This window comes from Bubalus bubalis, chromosome 4, assembly GCF_019923935.1.
Source record: "Bubalus bubalis isolate 160015118507 breed Murrah chromosome 4, NDDB_SH_1, whole genome shotgun sequence".
Lineage (NCBI taxonomy): Eukaryota > Metazoa > Chordata > Mammalia > Artiodactyla > Bovidae > Bubalus > Bubalus bubalis.
The window spans coordinates 134732932-134752932 of NC_059160.1; the positions used below are offsets into that span (position 1 = coordinate 134732932).

The following is a 20001-nucleotide window of genomic DNA, read 5'->3' on the forward strand; positions in this document are numbered from 1 at the left end:
TAAAAGTTGGTGGCTGAAACTTCTCCTCTGAAGACCTAGTCACCCTAGAGAAAATTAGATCATCAACTGGCTCCTAGGAGGCTCATGAGAGAGAGAGAGAGAGAGAGAGGCAGGAAGCAGAAAGGAGAATGAGGAGCTGTTCAAGTCAGGGAAGAGGGTCCCTAACAAACTTCCTTATTTCATACATTTCCCAAAATCAACCCTAGGCACTTGAAATGTCAGGAAATATCTTCCGAGTCACAAAAGAAAGATCATATTCCAATCAATAAAATTTTATTAAATGGTGTTTTTAAATACTCGGGAAATAGGCAAGTCATGAATAATTGTCTTCATAAACATGATTCATCTATTCACTACAGGACTGGCTTTACAGCAATCTTCCCAGCTAGGCCCTATTATCCTAGCCATGTTAGAAATCAAAGGGCTTACTAGAAATATTTCTCATTTTGCTTTTGAAAATGACTTCTGTACATCGTTTGTACCATGACAATTATGTTTTATACCATACAAAGAGGGTCAGAATCCCCATGTCACAGGGCTATTATGAGGGATGAATAACATAATGTGCTTGGAACATACCAAGAATTCCATTAAGGATTAGCAAGATCAATATTAAGAATTCCAAAAGGGAGTCCATTCCCCTTTCCTCAAAAGGATTCTGTAGAAATGACATTTTAGCTTTTTTGGAAACTAATGGTCAAAATAATTTTGTTGTTCAGTTGCTAAGTCATGTCCAACTCTTTGCAACCCCAGGGACTGCAGCACACCAGGCTTCCTTGTCCTATACTACTCCTGGAGTTTGCTCAAACTCACATCCACTGAGTCAGTGATGCCATCCAACCATCTCATCCTCTGTATCCCCTTCTCCTCCTGCCCTCAATCTTCCCCAGCATCAGGATCTTTTCCAATGAGTCAGCTCTTCCCATCAAGTGGCCAAAGTATTGGAGCTTCAGCTTCAGCATCAGTCCTTCCAATGAATATTCAGGGTTGATGTCCTTTAGGATTGACTAGTTTGATCTCCATGCAGTCCCAGGGACTCTCAAGAGTCTTCTCCAGAACCACAGTTCAAAAGCATCAATTCTTTAGCACTCACCCTTCTTTATGGTCCAACTCTCACATCTGTACATGACTACTGGAAAACTCATGCTTTGACTATATGGACCATTTCTGGCAAAGTGACCTCTCTGCTTTTTAATACACTGTCTAGGTTTGTCATGGCTTTTCTTCCAAGGAGCAAGCATCTTTTAATCTCATGGCTGCAGTCACTGTCCACAGTGATTTTGGAGCTCACGAAAATAAAGTCTGCCACTGTTTCAACTTTTCCCCCATCAATTAGCTGTGAAGTGATTTTGAAAATGCTAATGTCTAAATCACCAGATTCTGGATCTGAAGTGAAATCAGAGATTTCGTATTTTTACATTCAAATGTGACTGTAATTCAGTGCTGGGGGTATGGCGGCTAAGAAGAGGAAAAGCAACCACACTGATGAAAAACAAACAAAAAAAATTTTATTGTAACTTAAAATTTATTCCCAAGACAATGGATAATGCACACATTGGATGATATTAGTAGACACGGTAACGATGCATTTGGACAGGTATCAACATTGATGAATGTGGGGATGCCATAAAAATTTAAAAAAATAAAAAAAGGTTATAGGATTTCCTGAACATGATATTGGCAAAAAGAACTTTTATCACAAAAACATTTCAGTTAATTTTTTTTTTGAATGTTGCTTATTTTACTTACTACCCTGACAGTGACTGAAGAATGAGGTACAGAAAACTTTCCAGAAGTCGGAATATGGAGCAGAAGTCCAAGGCGCTTTGGAGCCCCACGACTGGGTTACTGAGTAGGATTCACTCAGGTATGAAGTTCCCCACAACTCCAGGTTTCCTGCCTAGAAAAGCACTATTTACTGACCTCACTGAGGTTTTGTGGGGATTCAAGCTTATAAAGTGCTTCAGGCGCCTTCGAAGAAAGGCAACATAGACGTATAAAATAACCTTACCTATTTCAAAAGAAATGAAAAGACAATTTTGGCACAATGGGCAGAGTGCCTCCTATTTAAAGATCCAAACTTGGCTATTTATTGAAAAAACCCTCACCTCAATGGTTTACTGGTTTTATTTTTTTAAGAGAAAAAAATGTTTCTCTATTGCCAGTCTTATATCATTCTCAATTCAGGCTGTGCTCTCAGAATCACTTGAAATGTTCATTAAAATATAGATGCTTAGCCCACAGCCTAGACGTACATAATTAAAATCTCTACCAGTGGTACTCAGACAACTACATTTTAAAAAGGATCTATAGAAGACTCTGATGCATAGCAAAGTTTAAAAAAACATTTCTTTAGAAAAAAGTCAATTTATTAAATGTTGATTTTCTTCCTAGAATATTTTTCTTACAATTGAATAAAGTTGGGTGAGGGTATCAATATCTTATTGCCCCTTTCCCTTTCCATAGAGTGCACAGACACAGAGCACAATGCTCACATGCATGCGCACACACACCACCCACACACTTTTTAGTTCTGCCCTTGAATTAAAATTGGATAGCAGTAAAATCTGATAGTTGCAAATAAATGCCTCACTGAGAAGATATGCAAAGACTGGCAGTTCATCCCCACTGTGCCCGAAGCAAATGGATGTTTCCCATTTGCCAGAATGGAATGCTTTAAATATGCATTTCCAATTTGGAAACAGGTAAAGTCAGCACTTCTTGGAAAACATCACTGAGTGGCTGCTGACAAAAGTGAGCGAGGTTCCAGCGACCAACCAGGAAGAAAGGCTATGGTGACCACCCCTTTGTTTGGAGACTGCCTGGATCTCAGCAAACACCTTAGGAACTGGAAGGACGTGTCCTTGGTGGGCACCAAACATGCGGGTGCTTCATCAAGGTAAACAGAATCATGGTAATGGGGGACGGTAATTTAAAAATCATGTTTTTAAAAAATGACCAGTTGGTGCCACGGCAATTCTTAACGCTGTTTTAGGAACCACTTTCATTTCCTGACTGGCTCGAAGTCTTCTATGTACTAGTGAGTCTAACAGAGAGAAGAGAGTGTTTTAGTCCATGGCGGCCTTCACACATAACTCATCACGCTGCTTGCATCAGTTTTAAAATAGCCAGAGTCTCCTCTGGCTGCCCTGCAAAGGAACTAATGGAGTCGGCAGAGAAATGATATTTCTTTACACAGAGAAAGCCTTCTGAGGCTGGCCAAAATGTTCACAATGTCCAGAACTCATGAATAGTAGCAAAACAGAGTAGTCCAACTTTTTGGAAAAAGGGGGGAAAAAAGAAAAAATATAGGAGATTGAGTCTACATATACAGTACATAAAGGATATGTAAAAAAAAATCATTCAGATCGGACACAGTGAAATTTCACTGTGTGAAAACAGTCTTTAGCGCCTTCCAATACTCCTCTAAACGTTAGAGGAATTAGAGGCAACTTTGTATAAAAAGGTTGTCGGAGCTGGCTTGGGGAGTTGCTTTTTGCATGTATCCCAGGAAGGCAAGGCTGCCAGCAGCAGAATAAAACCTCCCAGCAGGACGCAGAGACCACTAAAATAAAATGCAATGTCATAGGTCTGGGTCCAGTCATAAAACCAACCTGAAAAGAGAGTAAGAAAAAAGTGAGTTTGATAGACATAGTATATATAGGAATACTCTAATCTCATCAGTTTATATACAGTTTGTGGGACTGACATATACACACTACTATATATATAGAATAGATAACTAATAAGAACCTACTTAATAGCACAGGGAACTCTAGTCAATACTCTGTAATGACTTACATGGGAAAAGAATCTAAAAAAGAAGTAGATATATTTATATGTATAACCGACTCACTTTGCTGTACAGCAGAAACTAACACAACATTGTAAATCAACTATAACCTAATAAAAAAGTTAATTTAAAAATTTATATACAGTTTGGATTAGGATATAAATTACCCAGCTCTACTCCCAAAGTGGCCTAATGGGAGTTAGAGGAGAATTTCTTAAATAATTGGACAAGACTAAGCAGGCATTTTGGGTTTCTCCCAAATGAAGAATAAATACAAATTCCTGAGCAAGTGTATTGGCTTTTCCAACTATAGCAAAGTGATTCTGAATAAATCATGATCAAGAGGCATTCCAAGCAGATTTATTTTGTATAAATCTGTGCTATTATTACAAAAGCAATTCCTGTATTCAGAGACATTGCAAAGAAGAACAGTAAAATGGGCTTGCTACTGCCAAGTCGCTTCAGTCGTGTCCGACTCTGTGCGACCCCATAGACGGCAGCCCACCAGGCTCCCCCGTCCCTGGGATTCTACAGGCAAGAACACTGGAGTGGGTTGCCATTTCCTTCTCCAATACATGAAAGTGAAAAGTGAAAGTGAAGTTGCTCAGTCGTGTCCGACTCTTAGCGACCCCATGGACTGCAGCCTACCAGGCTCCTCCATCCATGGGATTTTCCAGGCAAGAGTACTGGAGTGGGGTGCCATCGCCTTCTCCAAAAATGGGCTTACTATAAGATAAATATCTTACCAACAATTGGCGGTCCAAGGCTATTTCCAAGTCCAGCAAAAAACATTAATATCCCATAGGCGTGGGCTAATTTTTCAATTCCCACTGTCTTCGTGGTCACATAAGGAAAGATGGACCAATTACCAGTAAGAAACCCTAGGATCCCAGAAAGTAGTGCCAACGTAACATAACTTTTGGCAAATGGAATTGCACACAAGGCCAGGCTCATGATTATTAAGGTAGCTACATAAAGATATAAGGTATTAATCCACTTGAAGTCAGCCAGTATCCCTAAAATGAGTTTACCAACTGCTGTCATAATGCCAATAATAGAAATAAGAGGCATAATAAACTCCTCTTCTTTCACATTTGAACTTCTTGCCACGTCTTCCATAAGTAACGAAGGTGGAAACCCTCCGATGTCAAAGAGAAAGATGGCAATGAAGAGTGCTGAAAATACTTTGTTTTTAAAAAGAGCCACAGTTTCTCCACAATAGTTTTTATATAACTGCCATTTCCTCTTGGCAAGCTGTTTGCAAAAATATGTCCGTTCTGCAACTTTCTTCTTGTACGTTTCAGTCTCTTTTGTGCGTGCCATTGTTGTTGGGTTTTTATGAAGCAGACTCTCTGATTTCCAGTCACCATTGGCTAAGGTGCTCTTGCATGTTTCCTCCCCACTGTAGCTCTTTTCAAGCATGTTTATGTTTTCTTCTGGGTCCTTTTCTTTTTCTTTGTAAATCAAGTACCTATCTGGTACATTTTCCAGAGCTGTTTTCTCAGGTAAAGGGAAATCAGAGGACTGGAGGGGTCTCATCAGACTGCCACAGGCTAATATATTTAAAGCTAAAGCACCCACAATCAGCAGGCATCCATCCAGTCCATAGAACTCAATCAACAGTCTCTGCAAAGCAGCATATATAAAAAGTCCAACACTTGAACCTAAAAAGGAAATGGGAACTGTTTAATCTTAACCTCTTATCATCGGGACTCTCAGAACAAACATTATTAGTACTACAGTTCAATTTCTTTTTCACACTGGCATTCATGAGTGTGCCTTCATATTAAAATCACAACAAGAAAACTGAAGATGATGACGATGATGACCTCAACAATAGTAACACTGATAGATCTATTTTTAAAATTAGCATTTGCAGTTCAGACACTGTGTTAAATACTTTACATGGCACAACAATGTTTCCTTACAGTAATCCTATTGGGTGCATGTGAGTGCTTGTGTTTGCTCAGTCATGTCTGACTCTCTGTGACTATAAACTGTAGCCCGCCAGGCTCGTCTGTCCATGGAAGTTTTCAGACAAGAATACTGGAGTGGGTTGTCATTTCCTTCTCCAGGGGCTCTTCCCACCCAGGGATCAAACCCACATCTCCTGTGTCTCCTGCACTGTCAGTTGGGTTCTTTACCTCTAGCGCCACCTGGGAAGCCCCTCCTATTGGGTATGTGCTATTATTATTCCCAGTGTACACTTGAAGTGACCTTGGGCTAGAAAGGTTGAGAAATTTGCCACAGATCAGAAAGCTACAAGTGGCATAATGGTAGGATTCACATTCAGTCTGACCCCAGGAACCTATGTTCTTAACAAATACCTTATACAACTACATTTTAAGTACTTACATGCTTTATATGTATTCCTTTTGGAAAAGAAAAGTTTTCATATTTTATTTTTTGAGATGAAGAATATATTAATATTTTAGTTGTAGGATATTTATAGTGGTTTGATAACTCCAGTGTGTTAGTCACTCAGTCTTGTCCGACTCTTTGCGAACCCATGGACTGTAGCCTGCCAGGCTCCTCTGTCTGTGGCATTCTTGAGGCAAGAATACTGGAGTGGGTTGCCATTTCCTTCTCCAGGGGAATCTTCCCAACCCAGGGATCGAACCTGGGTCTCCTGCATTGCAGACTAATTCTTTACCATCTGAGACACAAGGAGAGCTCAAATCCATTGCTAATCATCAGAATGAATGATTGATATTAATAAACTATGAGAAAGTAAAGTGAACTTCGATAGGATATTAAAATTACAAAGTATGCCTGCTTGTACATTTGTGCAACACTGTAAATACACCATTTTTTAGTAGATCACACGAACCACACTGGAATGGCAAATTACATCAGCCCAATTAATTTGAAGTATTCTTATGTGGTTCTGATTTCAAGTTGTTAATGAGTATTTTAACATTTAAATATCATTGAGAAATGTCAACTCAAAAAAAAATAGGAAAGAAAGTGATCTGTAATTAAAAAAAAATAGTCTAAAAAAGTTAATCATACTTTTTAAATGGTCTATACCAAATTATATCATAATCCCAACAGGATGCCAAGCTTGTTGTAAAAATTACAAATAACCAAATGACTCTTAGAATTATTAAAGAAAAAATGGTACCACAGTTGTCCCTTCCTAACATATTTAAAATTAACTCCTTCATCCCGAAAGAAAAAAACTTTGCTTACAAACATTAATCAATAGTTCACATTAGTGTAATGGCAGTTAATACAGTATCTTTTTGTGGCTACTTAGGAAATATCCCTGTGCTGACTATTAAGTAATAAAAGTAGACAAGTTGAATCCTTCCTTCTCTTTTTAAAAGTGGCACATACTTCAAAGGTTAAAAGCACTTCAGAAAACAAATGGAAAGAACTGAAAAGAGGACTATATTTCATGTACTTCCATAGTGCACTAGCATCCATTTACTATTAATTCATATTTTCTCTAACACCATTTCTTTGTAGAAGTTCTAACAAAGTGTCATATAATTACTTTAAAATATTCTTGATGTTTTGAAAGTTAAATATTTTGATCTTGAGAAAGTAAACAATTCCCCATTGCTCACCAAGTTTATCTATCAACATTATGAAATATTAAGGGAAACATATCAAATCACTTCAATAGGTGGTTTATCAAAAACCTATGATATGCTAAGTGTATGACAGGGCACCAAAATAAAATTCCACTGTGGACACTAGTGTTTTCAGCCCACATCCCATGAGAATGTAGTCATGGATTAGGAAGATACGGCAGGGAATACTCTGGTGGTCCAGTGGTTAGGACTCCACGCTCTCACTGCCAAGGGCCTGGGTTCAATCCTTCGTCGGGGAACTAAGATCTCACAAGCCATGTGGCACAGCCAAAAAACAAAATGCAGAAATTCTTTCAGGGCAATGAAGAGTAATTAGAGCTCTCTTGTGGAACTGTGTAAACTGTAAAACTATAATTTTTAACCTTTAAAAAGAAAATCCCAATTTTAGAATCATCAATGTAAAGGAAAAAGTGAAATAAAGCACTAATTATGCTTCCATGCATGTCTATAGTATGCTGCTGCTGCTAAGTTGCTTCAGTCGTGTCCGACTCTGTGCAACCCCAGAGGCGGCAGCCCACCAGGTTCCCCCGTCCCTGGGATTCTCCAGGCAAGAACACTGGAGTGGGTTGCCTTCTCCAATGCATGAAAGTGAAAAGTGAAAGTGAAGTCGCTCAGTTCGTATCCGACTTTTAGTGACCCCATGGACTGCAGCCTACCAGGCTCCTCTGCCCATGGGATTTTCCAGGCAAGAGTACTGGAGTGGGGTGCCATTGCCTTCTCCATAATGTCTATAGTATACATGATCACAAAGAGGCAAAATATGAATTTGATGTTCAGGGAACCTGAAATGGTAAGATATACGCATACATCTTGATGAACTCTTCTTCAAGACCAGGGGTCAATAGACTTTTTCTATAAAAGGGCTAGAGAGGAAATAATTAACTCACAGTAGGCCATCCAAGCTCTGTCACAAATGCTCAACTCTGTCCTTGAAACATGAAAGCAGCCAGAGAAGAATCGTGAAGGAATGAGTATGACTGTGTTTCAATAAAGCTTTATTTATAGACACTGAAATTTTAATTTTACATAATTTTCATGTGCCATGAAATATTCTTTTGATTTTTTTTCAACCAATCAAAAGTGTAAAAACCATTCTTTATGCATGACCTGTCCAAAAAACACTTAGTAGATCAGACTGGGTCCATGGGCATTAGTTTATCAGTCCCTTTTCACCAGGGAGTAAGACTATTCCCAAAACTTCCATTTTATGCCCATGTTTCTTTCTTTCATCTAGGTCACAATATTTAAACTAAATCACGTTGATTCAGTTACTTTGATTTGGGGTTCTTTTTCAATTTTTAAAAATTTCTACTGTGAGTTTTATTTTTCTTGTCACCTCTTTCACTGATGGTAGCTACTATAGACTGAACGTTTGTGTCTCTCCAAAATTTGTAAGTTGAAATCTTAACCCCCAACATGATGGAATTAGTAGGGATGGCCTTTGGGAGGTGATTAGGTCAAAGACTGGAGCTCCCATGAATGGAATGAATGAACTTAATAAGGAGAACCCCAGAGAGCTCCCTCTTCTGTAATATGAGCACAAAGGAAGAAGATGACAGTCTGCAACCTAGGAGAAGGCTCTCACCAGAGCCCAACCCAGCTAACCTTGACACCCTGATCTTAGACTGCCAGTCTCAGAACTCTGAGACATACATTTCTGTTGTTTATAAACCACTCAGTCTAAGATACTTGAGAGCAGCCTGAACAGACTAAGACAGTAGACTCATACTGCTCCCTGATTTCTGCCTCACCTGGCTTCCTATGTGTTGTAACTGAAAACTCCCTAATTCTGCCAAATCTGGATTGTCCACAGTCAGTCCATTTGGGTTCAGTGTGCTAAGGTCCAGGCCCTTATCCTCTTTAGACGGGATGGAAAGCAAGAGCAACTCTCTCAGCATACGATTTCTAACACCTTCATCCCAGATAAATCTGGATGTTAAGGGAAACCTAGGTGATAGTTTTAACAGCTACCACTTTTTTTTTTTAAACAGCTAACACTTTTACAGCCCTTGCCATGTGCCTTATGCATATGTTCCTTTAATATTCCTAATACCCCAGTGGGATGGTGTATGCTCAGGTCACTCAAAGTGGCTGTTCTCTTGCTGTCTGTACATCCCCTGCTTGACCAGTGCCTGCTTCACTTATACCTACTCATATGTCACTGGGTTGTTTCTTCAGTCATGAGCTGGGCAAATACAGGCTGTACTGGGTAGAGTCCAATAGATGGGAACTATTATTATCCTCATTTTATAGTTCAGAAAACTGAGGCTTAACAGTTAATTTCACAGAGCAGTTAGGTAACTTGTCTGTCATCAGGCAGCTACTGAGTGACAGAGGATTCAAAACCAGGTGATTTGGCTTCAGGGTCTGGGTTTGTCACTACATTACAAAACAAAAATACAGTATAGGTGGGACTTCCCTGGTGGTCCAGTGGTTAAGAGTCCAGACTCCCAATGCTGGGGGGCACAGGTTTGATCCCTAGTTAGGGAAGATCCCGCATGCAGCATGGCCAAAAAAAAATACAGTAGAGGTAAGACCTATTGTCCTTGAAGGTGCCATGCCTTTCTCACAGTTCTTCCCACACTTGTGGAAGATGCTGTCAGTTCTTTAAACTGCTATTGAACTGCTCTGGATTCTCTATCTTTTTGTTTTTTCTCTTTCTTCTCTCAGTTCTACCTTAACCATGCCCTCAGACCCCGGTCCTCTATCCTCCTGGGCCATGATTCACATTTCTGACCTGGTAAAGCTTTCTAAAACCACCTCAGGTAAATATCCAGCTTAATTTAATCTGATCTGGAGTCACTCTGCTGCAATGGCCTCAGGAACAAAACATTAGTTTGGATCCTGTTGCCAGATACACTACTGAAGTAATTCAGCTTATCGGAAAGTGTTCTCAGGAACAGCCACCCATTAGCAAGTAGCAATGTAAACGTACAAGTTTCAGTAAGCCTGGACACTTTATCTCCTAAACAAACCCATAAAATATTGGCCACAGAAATTTTGATAAGTTCTCTAAATGGCTTAGGAAAAAAAATACATCTGAAAAATAAAACACCACTCAAAAATATCAGAGACTTGAAGTCCAGAAGGTTTTATACTTACACTCTGCCCCCACCCCAGTGATTGTCTTTATTATTAAAGGAATAATAAGGATAAACAGTCTGTCGTTTGGATATGCACATAGACTAGTTGGATGTATTCACAAATCAGTACTTTAGAAAAACTAAGTTCCACAATAAATGGAGTCTGAGAGGTGTCAGCATTGGTCTTCTTGACAGTGGCCTAAAGGATCTCCATTTTCCTTTCATTTCTCCTGTCTTTCTCAGGGTTCAGGTGCTTTACTTAAGTGCCCTCTGCTTCTTTTAGCAAGGCTCTCACCAGCATGTGATTCTCAAATTATTGGACCCATAAGTTTCCTTTTCCTATGTTATACTGGACATCTAATGCCCCAGCTTTTTTCATATATGTATCTTTAGGGTGTTTTGAAAGCTACACCCATATTTACAGTGGAAAATAATTTCCTTCTAGGATTAGAGTAAAAAAAAAAAGTTGTGCTCCTGAGTGGTAGCCGGGGGGTACTTGGTTAAACCTATCTGTGCTTGGTAACTTTTAACTTTGATTACAAGGCCGAACAGTGGCAGTGCTGTACTTATATTGAAAATGTACCTGTTGAAATCAAGCCAAGGGCAAGGCCACGACGGCTGTCAAAATACTGGCACGTGATGGTCACCGTTGCAGTGTATAATAAACCACATCCGAGACCTACACACAAGAAGACATTGCATAAATGAAGGCAGGCTATATTATTTCAATGCAAGAAACAAAGAGGGATAATTAAATAACTCTGAGAGAAACAAGCATTGTACATTAACGCATATATATGGAATCTAGAGAATTGGTACTGGTGAACCCATGTGCAGGGAGGGAAAAGAGATGGAGAGGTAAAGAACAGACCTGTGGACAAGGGGTGGGGAGGGTGGGACGAATGGATAGATTAGTACTGATGTATATACACTACCAATAGATAGCTAACGGGAAGCTGTTAGATAGCACAGGAGCTCAGCTCAGTGCTCTGCAATGATCTAGATGGGTGGGATGGGGGGTGGGAGGGAGGCTTAAGAGGAGGGGATATATATGTAATTATATATATCTTAAGTGAGGGGGATGTATACATACAGCTGATTTACACTGTTGTATAGCAAAAACTAACACAACATTGTAAAGCAATTATACTCCAATAAAAAAATGTATTTGTAAAATAAATAAATAACTCTAATAGGACATTCTGTTACTGATTGGCTAAAACTCTTCAAAGTATGTGTTCCTAGATCCCTCTGACGTTAACGGTGCAGCTCCGATGAACACATTTTGGCCAGCCTCGGTTTACACTCCCACCCACCCTTAAGGTCAGGGTCACAAAAAATCCAATTTCTAAAGCACAAAGGAGTAATGTAAATTTAATTTAAGACATTCTGGAGAGAGAGAGAAAATTGTTAAATCACACACCAAATAGCAAAATTTAACCAAAAGTCTCCATTAACTATCTCTGGCTCTCTTCCACATGTTTACCCTCAGCTCTTCCTCCTCTAAGTCCTCTAAACAATTTTATAAAATCCCCTTCATCATTCCAAGCTCTTTTGCTAGACTTCACAGCTTGACACATCCAGTCTACAAAACAAAGGCCTTCTGGGGCTCTCAGATATCCCATCACTGTAAAATGTGTATTTTTAAGTTTTAATCTTTTACAGATGTAAATGGTTTTATATAGGAATAAAATGTCTTTAGTTTAAAATCTCTTTGAAAAAAAGAGGAAGAAAATATAATAATATATTAACAACAGTTACATTTAAGCATTTTGGTTGCTTGCTATACTATTCTTTATTTCTCTGTGAATTTGAAATTCTTTTATGGTTAGGAAAAAAATACCTTAAAACCCAATATCCCTTTCTTTAGACCCTAGGGCAACATTTAAGGCTCTTGTCTGTTAGCTTAATCTTTTTCTCCCTATTAAGGATCTAATAACCCCAGTTTTGGTTTCCATAAAGCATTCCTCTGACTTCTAACTTATAACATGTGCCCTCTTTCTGCAATATCATCCGTTCTTGAGGGTCACTCTATAAACAACATAAAAGCCATTGTCTAAAAACTAATTTTAACCATGACTCAATAGGTGGGTTATTAAAGTCAGTTTCATTACTTTCAATTGCCACCTGGACTATGATTAGAAAGAATACATGGGTTTAACAAATATGCTGCATAAACATTTTATGAAATTAGCACTTAAGACAACTCAAGACTTAGATGATCATCCATGACTGTATTAAAAAATACTCTTAAAGAAACAAGGTAGATTAAAATAATTACACTTTAAATATTATTAAATTTTTCAAATACAGCACCCTTTTGTATGATTTAAGGGAAGAGATACTATATCTCATAAACTAAAACATGACTTGGATTGACTTATATACTTATCATTATCACATATAATATATTTCAATAAAATAAGACCTGTTCCTGAACAATCAATTTTGTGAAACCAAAAAAAATGCCACCCTTAATTAAAATTGTAATTCAAAAAGCTTTGGAGAGGGAATGAATTTACTTTTGGGTAATTTGGTTGGCAGGGCTCCATAAAAGGGACATTTCTGTTTGCCAATGTCAGAAAAGTTAAAACAGTAACTTTTAAATGTTTTCCCTTAGACTAAAAAGAAAGAAATTTTAAAAAATTATTTCAAGGTCATGGGTTTCAGATAAGATCACCTCACTTTTTTTTTAACATAGCAGAAATTTTAAATGCTTTTTCTCTAAACTTTTCAAAACACAGAAGGTGGCAGGACCCTTTCACAGATCAGGATCAGGATGACCTTAAACCATCAGTTATTAAGGAGATAGCCCTCAAGGTCTTTCTCAGAGTGCATGAAGTCAGAACAATTTTCATAATGATACTAACATATTTTTGGCTTTTTTCCACTGTGTTCACATTTATGCTATTGTTACAAAAGAGATGGTGAGTAAAACTGGAAGAGCCTTAGTACAAATCAAGGTATTGGTACCCAGCTTCTTATCTTATATGCTTCATCATCACTCATTCACAGTAAAAACAAACAAAATTTTTTTAAATGCTTCATCTCCATTGCAACAATTGAGACAAGAAAAAGCACTTACTCAACTGTTTTAGTAGCCAGCTAAAGTAGCCAAATTTTCCACGTAACCCTGCATGTATTTGAAAGAATGTCTGACAGGAAAACTATGGTTACTCAGACTTATATGTTGGGCAGACATTTTCTTGAAAACAAGCAAGGAAAATAACTGAAAATAATGGTTACCAATGATAAAATTAGAATTTTCCAGTAAAAATTAGAATTTTTGGAAACTTGTATCCAACCCCATGATTTGACAGTTTCCCGAAACATAAATATTTTCTGATGAGCCTGTTAGGTCCTTAGAATAGGAAACAGAAGTCCAGAATGGCGGTGGCTAAAAGACAAGGAAGAGAAAAGCCCGCGAAAATAGAACAAAGGAAGTGAGGACCGGAGTGAGGACCTCAGGTAGACCAAACAACACTCCTGGCTAGCCCAATTTACATAGGGCAGGCCCACGGGGAGAAAAAAACATATAAAAAGAGGAGCCGAAGGGCTGGGGGTCTCTCTCCTGTGCGCTGCAGAGCTCTTCTCTTCGCGTCTTTGGGTTGACATGTCCTCACGCCTCAAGGATGGATTTTCCTGCTATTATCTAAATAAAATAGAGCTGTAACACTGATTTGTCTAAGAGCTATAACACGGTCCATGCGAGACCTGAGAGCTATAACACAGTCTGTCCAAGACCCGAGAGCTGTGACATGTCGAGGGCTTTAATGTCCGTCCCTCCAAATCTTTGTTGTGACGAGACAGAACCGAGGAGCATACACTCACCTGACAAGCCTGTTGGTGATACTAACAGAAGTGATTTTTTAGCTGTTGTTTAATAAAATGTGTAAACATTTAAAAGTTCCTGCCTAACTCAGAGAACCAATATTTTTCACATATCCAATTCACAATGTTACAAAATCAGACTTGAATGCTGACCTAGTCAAAGTTACAGATTTAAATAAATTGATTTACTATTACAGAGCATGAAAAGTATACTGATGTGGTTTCAATTTCCATATTGCAATTAACCCTTGGAAAACTATCATATATCAAGTTTTTGAATAGGATCAAAGAAAAGTATCTACAGTGACGTGAGGAGAGTCTTATAAACCTCTCCCTTTTCCAATTACACCTTTGTGTGAGATTTTATTCACAGACTTCAATCAAAAAAAAAATATTACAACAGATTTGAGTACTGAACAGATCAGAGAATCCAGATACCTTCCATGAAACCAGATGTTAAAGAGATTTGCAAAAATGTAAAACAATGCCATTCTTCTCATTAAACTTTGTTTTGTTTTGGAAAATAGAATTGGTTTTTGTAGTAAGTATGTTATTGATGCCCTTCCCAGGTAAAGAACATGACTTTTCCCAGGTAAAGAATTCCCAGTGGGTAAAGAATCCACTTGCAATGCAGGAGACACAGGAGATGCGAGTTCAGTCCCTGGGTAGGAAAGATCCCCTGGAAGAGGGCATGGCAACCACTCCAGCATTCTTGCCTGGAGAATTCCATGGACAAGGGAACCTGGCAAGCTATAGTCCATAAGGTCACAAAGAGTGAGACACGACCGAAGCGACTGAACATAGCATAGCACACGTTATTTATGCTAAAATGTACTGGATTTGTTATTATTATCTTTAAATGAATTACTAAACAAATACTTTAAAATTTCTCAACTGCTAATACAGTAACAAAATAAGTCTGAAAGTGAAAGTGAAGTCACTCAGTCATGTCTGACTCTTTGTGACCCCACGGACTGTGGCCTACCAGGCTTCTCAGTCCATGGGATTTTCCAGGCAAGAGTACTGGAGTGGGTTGCCATTTCCTTCTCCAGGGGATCTTCCTGACCCAGGGATTGAACCCGGGTCTCCCCCATTGTAGGCAGATGCTTTTACCGTCTGAGCCAGGGAATTCCCTGGCTCAGGTAAAGAACATGACTTCTCCCAGGTAAAGAATTCCCAGTGGGTAAAGAATCCACTTGCAATGCAGGAGACACGGGAGATGTGGGTTCAGTCCCCAGGTAGGAAAGATGCCCTGGAAGAGGGCAAGGCAACCACTCCAGACAAAGTAAGTCTAAATAAGTATAATCCACATACTTAAAAGTTCCTTGGGTTTGGGTAGACTCCGGCAGTTGGTTATGGACAGGGAGGCCTGGTGTGCTGTGGTTCATGGGGTCTCAGAGTCGGACATGACTGAACGACTGAACTGAACTGAACTGGGGTTTTAAATAAAAGAGTGTAAAGAGTCTGAAGAATAGAAAATTTGGAAACCACTGCCTTAAAGCCTTCCTTGGGGAGTGAGGGATAAATTGGGAAATCAATATTGACATATATACACTACTATACTTAAAATAGACAACTTATAAGGATCTCCTATATAGCACAGGGAACACTACTCAGTATTCTGTAACAGCCTATATGGGAACAGAATCTAAAAAAGAGTGGATATATGTATATGTATAACTGATTCACTTTGCTGTATATCTGAAACTAACACAACATTATAAATCAACTATACTCTAATGAAAAGAATAAATGCATAAAGATAAAGCCTTTCTTGGTCTCAAATCATTTCTGATTAAACTGTGACCAGTGAAAAAATTTTGAGCATCGACCTCCAGTATAGCATAATAATTTTTTAAATGAAATATCTATACTACTAGCAATTCAAAGCATAATCATTAGTAAAATATAATTGCTGTCTTTTACTTATATAGGTGGAACTAAACATAAACATAGGTGGCAAGAATACACAGAAGAACGGTACAAAAAAGATATTCATGACCCAGATAACCACGATGGTGTGATCACTCACCTAGAGCCAGACATCCTGGAAGGTGAAGTCAAGTGGGCCTTAGGAAGCATCACTACAAACAAAGCTAGGGGAGGTGATGGAATTCCAGTTGAGCTATTTCAGATCCTAAAAGATGATGCTATTAAAATCCTGCATTCAATATGCCAGCAAATTCGGAAAACTCAGCGGTGGCCACAGAACTGGAAAAGGTCAGTTTTCATTCCAACCCCAAAGAAAGGCAATGCCAAAGAATGTTCAAACTTTGCTCAATTGCACTCATCTCACACGCTAGCAAAATAATGCTCAAAATTCTCCAAGCAAGGTATCAACAGTCCATGAACCATGAACTTCTAGATGTTCAAGCTGGATTTTAAAAAGGCAGAGGAACCAGAGATCAAAATGCCAACGTCTGTTGGATCATCAAAAAAGCAAGAAAGTTGTAGAAAAACACCTACTTCTGCTTTGTTGACTATGCCAAAGCCTTTGACTGAATGGATCATAAAAAACTGTGGAAAATTCTTCAAGAGATGGGAATACCAGACCATCTTACCTGCCTCCTGAGAAATCCGTCTGCAGGTCAAGAAACCACAGTTAGAACCAGACATGAAACAACACACTGGTTCCAAACTGGGAAAGGAGTACGTCAAGACTGTATATTGTCACCCTGCTTATTTAACTTCTGTGCAGAGTACATCACGCGAAATGGCAGGCTAGATGAAACACAAGCTGGAATCAAGACTGCCAGGAGAAATATCAATAACTTCAGATACGCAGATTACACCACCCTTATGACAGAAAGCAAAGAACTACAGAGCCTCTTGATCAAAATGAAAGAGGAAAGTGGAAAAGTACGCTTAAAACTCAACATTCAGAAAACTAAGATCATGTCATCTGGTCCCATCACTTCATGGCAAATAGATGGGGAAACAATGGAAACAGTGAGAGACTTTATTTTGGGGGGCTCCAAAATCACTGCAGATGGTGACTGCAGCCATGAAATTAAAAGATGCTTGCTCCTTGGAAGAAAAGCTATGACCAACCTAGACAGCATATTATAAAGCAGATACATTGCTTTGCCAACAAAGGTCCATCTAGTCAAAGCTATGGTTTTTCCAGTAGTCACAGATGGATGTGAGCGTTGGACCATAAAGCAAGCTGAGCGCCAAAGAATTGGTACTTTTGACCTGTGGTGTTGGAGAAGACTCTTGAGAGTCCCTTGCACTGCAAGGAGATCCAAGTCAATCGTAAAGGAAATCAGTCCTGAATATTCACTGGAAGGACTGATGCTGAAGCTGAAGCTCCAATACTTTGGCCACCTGATGTGAAGAACTGACTCCTTGGAAAAGACCCTGATGCTGAGAAAGACTGAAGGCAGGAGGAGAAGGGGATGAAAGAGGATGAGATGGTTGGATGGCATCACCGACTCAATGGACATGAGTGTGAGCAAGCTCTAGGAGTTGGTGATGGACAGGGAAGCCTGATGTGCTGCAGTCCATGGGGTTGCAAAGAGTCGCACACAACTGAGTGACTGAACTGAACTGAAACATATTTACATGTTCTTACATTTCTTTTCCATACCTTTTGTTTATTTCACATATCTCTGGGTAGACCATAACCTCAGAGGCCTTTCTTCTTTCATCTCCTCCCCCAGACATCAAGTTCTTTATCACACCCACTGCCTAAATTATCAATCTCCCACTCCGTGGACTGCCACTGCCTCAATTCATCTCCTCCAGATCTTTTCTGTTCTGAACAAATGGCCTCCTCATTGCTGTCTCAGCCTCCAGTACTTTGTCCACCAATCTATCTTCTAATTATCATACAGTTCTCATCACATCACTGTCCTGCATTAAGACCCTTCATCATCAGGTCTCTGCTACAAAGCAAGCTTTTTTTTCAATTTATTTTTTATATTTTTATTTTAGGTTTTATATTTTAGAATTGGAATATCTCCAGGGGATCTTCTGGACCCAGGGATTGAACCAATGTCTCCTGCACCGCAGGCAGATTCTTTACTGTTTAAGCCACCGGGGAAGCCTGTGTTAAGTTTCTGCTGTACAGCAAAGTGAATCAGCTATACATATATATATATATATATCCCCTCTTTTTTGGATTTCCTTCCCATTTTAGGTCACCACAAAGCAATGAGTAGAGTTTCCCATGCTATAAAGTAGGTTCCCATTTGTTATCTATTTTATTCATAGTAATGTATATATGTCAATCCCAGTCTCCCAATTCACCCCACACCCCCTTTCCGCCTTGGTATTTCTATGCTTCTTCTTGTCTGTCTCTTTATTTCTATCATTTGAAGCGATGTGGATAGACCTCGATACTGTCACACAGACTAAAGTCAGAAAGTGAAATACAAATACTGCATATTATTGGATCTATATGGAATCTGAAAAAATTGGTATAGACGATCTTATTTATAAAGCAAACAAAGCTTTGACATATTTGCAAGTCCACTCACGATCTGTGTGTTCCTTAAACAAATATCCCGAAAAAGACCCCTATTATCCACTATATCTCATGCCCCTGAGCATTTGAGCTCCTGGAATGTCCTCCCACCATCCTCACTCCTCCAACTTGTGCCCACCTGATCACATCCCACCTGCCCTTGAAGACTTAGCTCAAGCACCAATTCCTGCATGAAGCCTTCTTCCATGCCCCCACCCCCCGACATACTATACCTGCACTGAATGTTGCATTCATTTTATTACTGCACTTAATTTTACTATGTCACGAGTTACATATTTACAAGTCTCGTCCCCCAACTAGACAATGAGCCAAGCCACTACCTGAGGGAAGGCTTTGTCTTAATCATTTGAGCCTTCTGGTTCCAGGTCTGAGCCTGGCACAGTGTTAAAGTTATTCTTCTTCTTTTTCCCATCAACCTCATTTGAATTCCCAATTTTAAGTTACATTGGCTAATTTCAACCATTTCTGTCTATTCTTACTCTGGCTGTCACTCTTTCTTGCATTTTTCTCTTCCTCTCTTTGTCTCATTTTCTCTATTCATATAACAAACATACACAAACTACATACATGCATGCTTGTGTGGGAATATATATATATATATATTTTAAAGTATCTTATGTGTGGATGTGAGAGTTGGACTGTGAAGAAGAGTGAGTGCCAAAGAATTGATGCTTTTGAACTGTGGTGTTGGAGAAGACTCTTGAGAGTCCCTTGGACTGCAAGGAGATCCAACCAGTCCATTCTGAAGGAGATTAGCCCTGGGATTTCTTTGGAAGGAATGATGCTAAAGCTGAAACTCCAGTACTTTGGCCTCCTCATGTGAAGAGTTGACTCATTGGAAAAGACTCTGATGCTGGGACGGATTGGGGGCAGGAGGAGAAGGGGACGACAGAGGATGAGGTGGCCGGATGGCATCACTGACTCCTTGGACGTGAGTCTGAGTGAACTCTGGGAGTTGGTGATGGACAGGGAGGCCTGGCATGCTGCGATTCATGGGGTCGCAAAGAGTCGGACACAACTGAGCAACTGAACTGAACTGATGTCTGCTTTCCAACTAAATTGTGCTGATTTTTTTAAGTTAGGCCAGAAAATACATCTTAGCTCAAAAAATATTAAAGATTATTTTATTTCACAATAATTCATGTAATAGGATAGAATCATTAGAAATATAGAATTAGAATTATATGGTTTGGAAAAAGGATTTAC

General features: G+C 39.1%; 1 protein-coding gene across 2 annotated transcripts in view; it reads right to left on the reverse strand.

Moving 5' to 3' along the window:
- Positions 1-1486: 1486 nt before the first annotated feature.
- The window catches only part of SLC16A9 (solute carrier family 16 member 9), an 83559-nt gene continuing 65044 nt past the window's right edge, over positions 1487-20001 (reverse strand). For both annotated transcript variants that reach the window (XM_006074798.4, XM_006074794.4), the window contains 3 exons: positions 11059-11154; positions 4540-5457; positions 1487-3614 (listed from right to left, as the gene is read on the reverse strand). In XM_006074798.4, the coding sequence (XP_006074860.1) occupies positions 3427-3614; positions 4540-5457; positions 11059-11154 (1202 nt within the window). In that variant the 3' untranslated portion in view covers positions 1487-3426. The remainder of the gene's footprint in view (positions 3615-4539; positions 5458-11058; positions 11155-20001) is intronic.